This window comes from Myotis davidii, unplaced genomic scaffold, assembly GCF_000327345.1.
Source record: "Myotis davidii unplaced genomic scaffold, ASM32734v1 scaffold3, whole genome shotgun sequence".
NCBI lineage: Eukaryota > Metazoa > Chordata > Mammalia > Chiroptera > Vespertilionidae > Myotis > Myotis davidii.
Genome location: NW_006295062.1, coordinates 1,687,575 through 1,697,991, shown reverse-complemented (window position 1 = coordinate 1,697,991; position 10,417 = coordinate 1,687,575). Strand labels below are relative to the sequence as shown.

General features: G+C 40.9%; 1 protein-coding gene across 1 annotated transcript in view; it reads right to left on the bottom strand.

Moving 5' to 3' along the window:
* CFAP221 (cilia and flagella associated protein 221) overlaps nucleotides 1-10,417 on the bottom strand; it is an 86,482-nt gene that overhangs the window by 32,440 nt on the left and 43,625 nt on the right. The window contains exons 8-12 of the mRNA XM_006769666.2: nucleotides 8,069-8,228; nucleotides 5,726-5,846; nucleotides 5,532-5,643; nucleotides 5,238-5,346; nucleotides 54-141 (exon numbers count right to left, since the gene is read on the bottom strand). Coding sequence (XP_006769729.1) covers nucleotides 54-141; nucleotides 5,238-5,346; nucleotides 5,532-5,643; nucleotides 5,726-5,846; nucleotides 8,069-8,228 — 590 coding nt within the window. The remainder of the gene's footprint in view (nucleotides 1-53; nucleotides 142-5,237; nucleotides 5,347-5,531; nucleotides 5,644-5,725; nucleotides 5,847-8,068; nucleotides 8,229-10,417) is intronic.

Sequence of the window (10,417 nt, the reverse complement as noted above, 5' to 3'; positions counted from 1 at the left end):
GAATTCAAAATAGTTAGTGAACTACATGATATACAATTAGAAGTAATTCTGACCTTGTATTTCTCGTTTATTTTTTGCTGCTCATCAGCAAGGTCTTTTATAAATTTAAAAGCCATATGTTCTTTACCAAGGTGCACCTGCCTGGAAAGAAAAAAACACACACAACTTCCAGAACCCATCAGAATGGAGTCTCTTAGCTATATTCTACGACTGAAAAGGGATGCTGAAGTATTGGAGGAGACATCATTGGGAAGAAAAGTTGTAGACTTAAGCAACATAATTAAGATGAATAATGTGCTCTAGAAGATAAAATTAAGCTTATCTTCTAGTGACACATGCTGAAATATTTATGAATACAAAAATCTGATGTTTGCCCAGCTGGCATGGCTCAGTGGTTGAGCATTGACCTATGAACCAGGAGGTCACGGTTTGATTCTGGTCAGGGCACATGCTCGGGTTGCAGCCTAGATCACCAATGGGGGGCATGCAGGAGGCAGCTGATCAATGATTCTTTCACATCATTGATGTTTTTATCCCTCTCTCCCTCTCCCTTCCTCTCTAAAATCAGTAAGAATATATTTTTAAAAATCTGATGTTCAACATCATTAGTCATTAAGGAAATGAAAATCAAACTACAATGATGTACCACTTCACACCCACTAGTATGGCGATGATGATGATGATGATAATGATGATGATAATAATAAAAAAAAAACAGGTATTGTCAAGGATGTAGAGAAATTGGAATGCTTAAACATTTCTGATGGGAATATCAAATGGTTGGCCATGCTGGAAAACTTGGCAGTTTCGCAAAATGTTAAACATAGAATTACCACATGACCAAGCAATTCCACTCCTTGCTCTCTGCCCATGAGAACTGAAGATAGGTTCATACAAAAACTTGTATATAAATGTTCATAGCAGCATTATTCACAATCACCAAAAAACGGAAACCACCCAAATATCTACTGATGAATGGATAAACAAAATGCAGACTGTCCATATTATGCAATATTATTCAGCCATAAAAAGGAATTAAGTCCCGATAGATGCTATGACATAGATGAACCTTGAAAACATGTCAAATGAAAGAAACCAGCTGCAAAAGGCCACATATTGTATGATACCATTTGTATGAAATGTCCAGAATAGGCAAATCTATATTGGTTGCCAAGGCCTAGGGGAGAAGGGAATGAGAATGACTGCTCAATGGGTATAGAGTTTCTTTCTGGGGTGATGCAAATGTTCTGGAGCTAATTAATGGTGATAGTCACACAATATTGTGAATATACCTGCACACTTTAAAATTATTAGAATGGTGAATTTTATGTTTTATGCATTTTATCACAGTTTAAAGATATCTGGTATGTAATACATTTATTATGAAACGTGGTAATGTTAAAAATAAGTAGTAGCTATGGTTTTACAAAAGGAAGGGGTCTAGCTGGCGTGGCTCAGTGATGGAACCAGGAGGTCACAGGTCAATTCCCGGTCAGGGCAAATGCCCAGGTTGCGGGCATGCTAGAGGCAGCTGATCAATGATTCTCTCTCATCATTGATGTTTCTCTCTCTCTCTCTCTCTTCTTCTCTGAAATCAATAAAAATATATTTTAAAAAAAGAAAAAAGAATGAAAGGGTGTTTCTGGAGAACTGTTTTAGATGAAAGGAGACTAAAGAAAAATGAAAACTAAATATAAATTGTATGGGCCTTGATTGGACCCTGGATTCCTCCTCTCCAAAAACAAAAACCCAGGTATAAAGGACATTAATGGGACAACTGGGTAATGTGTATGGGCTGATTATTACAATATTATTTTAACAATGTTAAATTTCCCAGAAGTGATTATGGTAATGTTGGAGAATGTCTTTGTTTTCAGGAACTACATGCTGAAGTCTTTAGGAGTGAAGCTTCATGATGCCTGCAATTTACTTTAAAATGGTTCAGAAAAAAGGTGTGTGTGTGTGTGTGTGTGTGTGTGTATGTGTGTGTGTGTAGAAAATAAGGGGAAGTATATGTGGCATAATGTTAACAACCGGGGAACCTCCATCAATTGTATATGGGTGTTACTGGCAGGTTTAAAATCTTTCAACAAAAAAAGTTGGGAGAAACTGAATTTAGGATGTGATTTCAAACATAGAAGGAAGGACATGGCCATTGCATCATACTGATTATTTTTTATTTTTTTATTATTATTTGAAAAGAATATATAGAGTGATAAAATTTAGTGATTATTTTCCCCTCCCAATACTTTATAAATAATATTTTTCAAGTTTTCTACCATGACAATGTGTTCATTTTTATAATAGGGAATTAATATTTTTTAAAATGCTCTTTGAAAATGGTGCATAAGTAAATTTGGTATGCAAATCCTCCCACAACACCATCAAAATAAAAATTAACCTATAGAACAACCATCATTCAGAACTGCCTGAATTCTAGCTAAACAGAAGTCCTACAACTAAGGATACAAAGAAGAAGCCACATTGAAACTGGTAGAATGGGCAGGTCCCACACCTACATGTGGCAATACAAATTGGGAGGGATATCTAGGCTGCAGAGGTCCCCCCTGAGGAGTGAGGGGTCCCAGACCCACACCAGGCCTGCCAGCCCAGGATTCCAGTGGCAGGAAAAGAAGTCCCCATAACTTCTGGCTGTAAAAACCAATGGGGATTATGACTGAGTGAGATGAAGGGCAGAGGGAGTTCCAGGTGTTCCTCTTAAAGGACTCATCCACAGACTTCCTTAGACTCACTCTCTCTGAGCTCCAGCACTGGGAGAGCTGCTGGAAGGGCACCAGGGACATATGGGGAGGAACTGAATTGTTTGGCATCAGGGCAAGAGCTGGAGGGTCAGCTTTCTCCAGAGGCCATTGTTCCTTTTCTGAGTCCCTCCCCACTGAGCCGGTAGGTGGGCACCAGCCTTGGACCACATCAAAGCTCCACCCAACCATCTCCATCAAAGGATACACTCAGCAAGCACCAGAGCCCTGCTGAAAAGTCCTGCTCTGTGGGGTCAACCTTGAACAGTTGACCCTCCACAGTGTTTGCAGACAGTGTGTACAGCTGGTCAGCTTGTGGTAGATCCCTCCCATTGAGGTGCCAACAGCAATCAAGGCTCAACTACAACAGGAGTGTGTACACAGCCCACATGGGGACCAACCTAGAATGCCAAGCTTGGATGACTGGAAAGGCTGTGTAACTGGGCCTTACAGGACACCTATGACACAAGGCTGATGTATGAAGCCCGAGAGATCTACATAACATAGAAACAAACAAAATGTCCCAAGTGAAAGAACAGAATAAAGTTCCAGAAAAAGAGCTAATCAAAATGGAGACTAGTAATCTACTAGATGCAGAGTTCAAAACACTGGTTATAAGGAAGCTTAATGAACTCAGGGGAAGAATAAATCAACTACTGAGAACTTCAGTAAAGAGGTAGGAAACAAAAACAGAGCTAGAAAACATAAAAAGAACTACTCAGAAATGAAGAATGCACTAATTGAAATGAAGAATACATTACAGGGAATCAACAGTAGAGTAGATGAAGCAGAAGATCAAATCAGAGATTTGGAAGACAAGGAAATAGAAAACACCCAATCAGAATAGAAAAAAATAAAAAAGTGTCCAAAAAAGTGAGGGTAGTATTAGGAGCCTCTGTGACAACTTCAAGCGAACCAACATTTGCATCATGGGGGTGCCAGAGGAGAAGAGAGATAGGAGGAAATGTGAAAAAATAATGATGGAAAACTTTCCTAACCTGTTGAAGGCAATAGACATACATACAATAGGAAATAGGGAGTCCCAAACAAGGTGAATCCAAAGAGAGCTGCACCAAGACACATCATAATTAAAATGCCAAAGATTAAAGATAAGGTGAGAATCTTAAAAGCAGCAAGATAAAGAGTTACCTACAAAGGAGCTCCCATAAGACTGTCAGTTGATTCCTCAACAGAAACTTTGCAGATCAGAATAGATTGGCAATAAATATTCAAAGTGATGAAAACCAAAGACCTACAAGCAAGATTACTCTACCCAGAAAAGCTATCACTTAAAATCAAAGGACATATAAAGAACTTCCCAGACAAGAAAAATTTAAAGGAGTTCATCACCACTTAACCAGTATTACCAGAAATGTTAAAGAGATTTATTTAAGAAGAAGGGGAAAAACATTAAAAATATGAATAATAAAATGGCAATAAGTACATATCTAACATTAATTAAATCTATAAAACAAAATAAAGAAACAAGCAGAACAGAAACAGACTTGTAAAGAACATTTTGTCAGTTGCCAGAGGGGTGGGAGGTTGGGTGAAAAAGGTGAAGGGATTAAGAAGAACAAATTGGTAGTTACAGAAAAGTCATGGGGATGTAAAGTACAAGGTAGGGAATACAGTCAATGATATTGTAATAACTATGTCTGGTGACAGATGGGTACTAGATTCATTGAGATGATCAGTAAGTTATATAATGTCTAATCACTGGGTTGAACGTCTGAAACTAATATAATACTGTATGTCAACTGTAATAAAAAATTATTAAAACTGCTCTTCAGTTACTTGGCATACTTCCTATTTAGCTGAGGTCACACCCTGAATACAGACATATGCTGACCTAGAAGGTATTTCCATGAGAACAAAGGGCCCTCCCCCTCCCATGCAAGCAGGGTGGCTGGGTGAGGAGCGCTTAGGCAGGGGAATGGACAAGATGGCCTCTAAAAGACCCTTTACTGGAGTCTTTATTTTTAGCTTAATTTAAGAGTTTCTGAAGTTTTTTTTTTTTTTAGCTGAATCTGAACACATGGAAATGCCTGGTGTGACCTGGTAAGAAATTGTGAAAAGGGCTCCATTTTGATTGCAGGAGCACAGGCAGCAATCTCACATCTGAGTTTTAAAACCTCCACCCGCAGCCTCCCCCAGCCTGTACTGCTGGGCTCCCAGCAGACCCATGGGGCTCCTGGTGTGGTGAGACTGGGGGCGGCCGGGGCAGCAGCGGGCAGCAAGGAGTGTCCCTCTTCTTCATGTGCACGCTGGTTCTGCCACTGGCTGGCCACACGTAGGAAAGGGCATAGCGTGGTCACACTGATTTATTCCCAAAAGTAACTTTGCTCTGAAATAGAGGGTCCAGTGGAGGGAAAGAATCAAAATTGTCAAGAGTTATGACATTTCAGTCTCATATAAAAAAGCCATTACTCAAAACAAAGCATTGTCACTTGATACAAATAATTGCTCAATATTTACCATCTAAGGTGATTTTCAATCTCTTCGCAAGTGTCCTGTCTGACTTTCTGTTCAAAAAGTGCTTCCTTCATCTGTCTTGTTTTTGAAATCTCATTGCCTTGGTCCAAAACTGAGGACAGGAGCAGACAATGATTATACCGGTAATCAAATCAGAATCATTTGCTGAGAGAAAAACACATTTCTAAATATAAAACGCAGCGACCTAATTGGGTTTTGTTGTTATTGCTCATGAATAGTAAATGCCACAGGCAATAATTCATTCCTATTCTACCCAGGTGCTGCCCAGCTGGTTACCTTCTCTTAATTCTTTAATTTTCAATTTTCCTGGTTCTTGGTTTAAAACAGTTGCCACAGCAAATGGATTTGATAAATCTACTGGAAATCTCAAGTTCTGATATTCAATTTCCTGGGACCAAATCAGGAAGAAAAAGTCATTATTTTGCTTCTCTCTCACTCCTCCCATTATGGTTAACATGATGCCCACTTACCTTAACCTTTGGAGGTTTTAACTTTGCTGGCAGTCGGTGAAAATTTATCTGTGTCATTGTCTTCTCTGCAGGAACCTCTACTTTCTTAGAAAGAATATTTAATCTTTCAAATTCTTCTAATCTATAGTTTAAAACATATTAAATTAGTATATAATCAAACAACTCAAGATTCCCATTTCTATCTTCCTTCTAATAATACCATGACTTATGGTCCATTAGTTAGTAATTGAAGGTCAATTTGGTGTGCTAAAACATTGATCTACTAAAATAAATTCAATGTCAGTATACCAAAGGATAACCATTTACATCAAAATAGTTTACCAATGGCTGTTGTTACTTACATTCACAAAGAACAAAACAAGTAGAAACATGATATGCTAAAAATTGCTCTCATGGTCTAGCATAATTTATTTTTAGGCTATTGGTTTTCATTAGCTAAGTTTACTACATTAAAAAAATCTTACATTGATTTATCTTCACAGCAAAAGAATGATTATGACCACTGTTTGTAATAAGATCTTTCAAAAGGTGATTCAAATGTCTGAGATCTTTTCTGCAACTGCAAACTGGTTTTGGACATATGTAGATATAGTGCTGCTAACATGACCATGGAAACTATTAGAGTTATATTTAAAGAGATGTAGTAGGACTATGTTACATTCCTAAGTGCTACCTATGGAGCATTTCTTTAAGCAAGAATACCTGAACACCTGTTTTATAGGATTACAGATTTCCTGGGTATTACAGATAGAAGTTAAGACTATGCTAACATTCATTCATTCTGACTGTCAATGTGCATTTGCTGAGCACTATGGAACAGGCCCAGTGCACAGCATGGGCGCCCAAGTAAGGGCATCCCGCAAGGCCCATGGCATGGGAGCACCTGTCGCTGGTGACACACACACTGATGGACATGCTGTGATGTGCAGAGATGCGGCGCTTGGTTAGGGAGCGAGCTGTGGCTCAGCCTCCACATCTCTATAGAGCCTGACATCACTTCTGCTGTAAATATAGGGGAACAACAATAACAAATGAGGGTGTTAAAAAACAGTCTCCTCAGGAAATCTAATTGTTAGTGTTGAGAAAAAAAAATAAATGAAGGGATCTAAGATAGTGACAGAGAGTTACATTTGGCCATGCCAAATTTAGGACACGAGTAAGTCCGTCACACACCCAACAGTGAAACAAAAAGCAACCTATGAAACTTTCAGAGAACATGGATGCAGGGTATTTTCTCCTTCATGGTGAAATTTATATGTTATGTGCCACGTGGGGAGAGATGAAGGTATTGAAACATGGTCCTTGAAAATGTTGAGTGTGCAAAATAAGATATTAAACTAGTTGGGAAACCAAAAATGACAGTTTAGAAATAGTGTATATCAGCATTTCCATACAATGCTCTTGTGTCGTTAAGAACCTGTCTGTGGAAATATATGTAAGTAAAAATCCTACTCAAGTGATGTCTTTAGGAAGAAAATCATGATATAAATACATAATAAATCATGAAGTTGCACTTTTAATATGCCTTATGATATAAATAGGTAATGTATATCTATGTGTGACAAGAAGAGGAATATCAAGCTATTTCTTTATCATTTTTGAAATACTTATAAGGATTTTCCAAAATTAGTATTTATACTGTGGCAAATTTTCCTTTTAACTTTGATAAAATCATGCATACTAGGATAAAACATAATGTTAACTAGATACATCGGGATATAAAAATACGAGCTCACATTCAAATGAAAGTAGAACTTCAGAAAAAATTTGTAGTGATCTACAACCTAACCCCATTTCCCATCTTTCCTCTGACTTGGATGTTGATGGTGTTTTAACACACCTCCCGTGCGGCACATTTCCCTTCCTGCCTTACGCAGAAGTCAGTGTGAGACGGGACTTATTTCAGTTCCCCTGTTGCGGGTGTAATCAGGGTTTCCCATGGGAGTAGCAGTGGATACTGCTCAGAGAGACACTCAATAGGTTATAATAGTATATGGAAACTCTGAAGAGTTATGTTGCTCTGGCCTTATGGGTTAATTTCTTGAGTGAACAGTAACATATACATCTGGTCAAAAATTCAACCAGCACACCAGTAATCATCAGTGAGAGAATATTCCCCCCCCCAAAAAAAAACCCCTTTATCTCAGTCAGTGCTTCCCCTCTTGGCAGAAGCAACGGCTGCTACAGCATAGAGACATTCTATGCATTACCATGATACTTTAAAGTGCATTTGAAGTAAGTTTTCGATGGCATTCTGTGAGAAGGAAGGAAAGCAGAATGGAAGGGAGGCTGGATTTTAAAAAGGGCTTAAGGATGAACACAAACAGTCCACGGCTGCCATACTTTAAAGCCATGTTGGGATAGCAAGTTCCGGTGAAGACACACTCGTAGGGCTGAGAGTTGAACTGGGAAATCCTCAACTGCATTCTTACTTGTGCCATCCCGTACTGAAAGGGCATAAACTTGACAGCCACGTTCACCTTCCCATTAGCTGGGATTATCCCTGAGGGAAGAAATGAGAAAAAAACTGATACTTTGTCTTCTGCAAAGTCCAAAGTCCCTGTGCACACACATTCTTCCCAGGATAAGCACAAGTTTTCTATCCTCTTTACATAGTCTTTTCAATAAAAACATGTGAATTGCCTTTTGGTGTTTACATCGATTCTATTTACTAACTAGAGGCCTGGTGCATGGATTCGTGCATGGGCGGGGTCCCTCAGCCTGGCCTGCGCCCTCTCACAATCCGGGACCCCAGGGGGGATGTTGGACTGCCAGTTTCGGCCCGATCCCCACAGGCCAGGAGAGATGCAGCAGTGCCAAAGCCGCAGGTGGCCAGGGAGGAGCCTGAGCCAGGGCCGATGCCGTGCTGCTCCCGCTCCTCCTGGCCCTGCTGCGCCTGCCATTGCAGCTCGGTAGCACCGCAGCTTCGCTCGCCAGCCGTGAGCCCGGCTTCTGGCTGAGCGGTGCTCCCTCTGTGGGAGCACACTGACCACCAGGGGGCAGCTCCTGGGTTGAGCGTCTGCCTCCTGGTAGTCAGTGAGCCTCATAGCGACTGGTCATCCTGGTCATTCGGTTATAATGGTCATGTAGGCTTTCATATATATAGATTACTACATAATAATTATTGGATTGTGTCAGTTACATAAATACGTGCATATCCATCAGTATCAGTAAATCACAGATGAACTCCCAGAACTGCTCTCTTTGAACTAATTACCAGATGTCAATGTGAATGCTGTGAGCAACAAAGAAAAGCTCGGAACACACATGAACGTTTTTGTCCACATAATGAAACTCCCTATATTGTTGTGTAATTGGATTCTTCACTTTAAAACTTTCACGATGGACAGCTGTTCTCTTCCAAGTCAAATATCCCACCATGCCTTATTCCTCCCTGTGTCTCTGTGGCCATCAGGGATGGAACACAGCAAGTGCTTAATACACATAGAAAGAAAAATGAAAGGGAGAGCGGGGAGTGGGTGGAGGGGAGGATCAGCGTGCTCCGTGTGAGACAGGCCAATGATCTGCCTCCACTGAAGGCTCTCCGGTTTGCTTTCCAAATGACTCCCCATGCCCCTGTGCCTCAGTCTCTCCTGTCCCTGCAGGGCCTTGCACATTCTCTCATAAATTCCTGGCGCCCCTCCCTCCCGTTTCACTCTCCTCTGAACCTTGCACCCCCCGTGCTCTCTATGCTTAACCACATGGACACCCCATGCTGCCAGCTAAGCATTCCTGGAGCACTCACTGTATGCCAGGCGCTGTTTTAGGCACTCAAGAAATAGCAACAAACAAAACAAAGTTTACCCCTTTACCGTCTACCTCCCCCTGGATCTCAGTATAAATTTTACAAAAGCAGGCGCCTCCTCATAACTGTGTTCCGACTCCAGTGAATACTTGCTGAATGAGTAAATGAATCCAAACTTCAACGCCAATTACACGAAACTCCTCCTGACTCTCTGTCCAGGAGAGGGAACCCCCTCTCAGCTCCGTCAGCCCTCCAGGACTCCAGTACTGCCTCAACGGTTGCCTTTCAGAGCTTACAAGCTCCTAACTAGGTTGCAAGCCCCCAAGGCAGACAACAGGCCCAAAACTCTTCTATCTTCATGGATCCCAAGCCCAGTGCTTCAGAAATAGGTATTTGTTAATTTCCTGAGGGCAGAAATGAAAATCGTTAAGTAACAGCCACTAGTGATTCAAGAGACCACGAGGGAAGAGGTAATCAGAAGCGCTCGCTCTGTCTGTCAGCCTATCAGCCGAGAAAGGCCATGATGCCCGGCAGTTCAGTGCCTCGCCACTCACTTGACCAGAAAACACACCCGTTTGACCTGCAATTCACTGGGGGCTTTAGACTAAGAACACTCTAGTGCTTCTGCTCCAGCTCGTTAACTTAAAAAATAAGGACAAGCTCCGGAGCAAGGATTAATGTTTGCCTTGACCTGGCTGATTTATGTTTAAGTGCTCCCAGCCCAGCTCGAATACATAAAGCACACTGGGGCTGTCGCCTAGGCAACCGGAGTACACACGGCCTTTTCCATTAACAGGGACACCAGGTAACACAGCTCTGTTAACAGAACTGGGTCGTAGCCCATGGACAAATGTTAACAGCTACAAAGGTGTGACAAGCACTCGAGCTTATTGCTTGGCAAAAATTAATGGTGGGAGAAATGAGAGAATGTTGCATGCTTTAAAAGT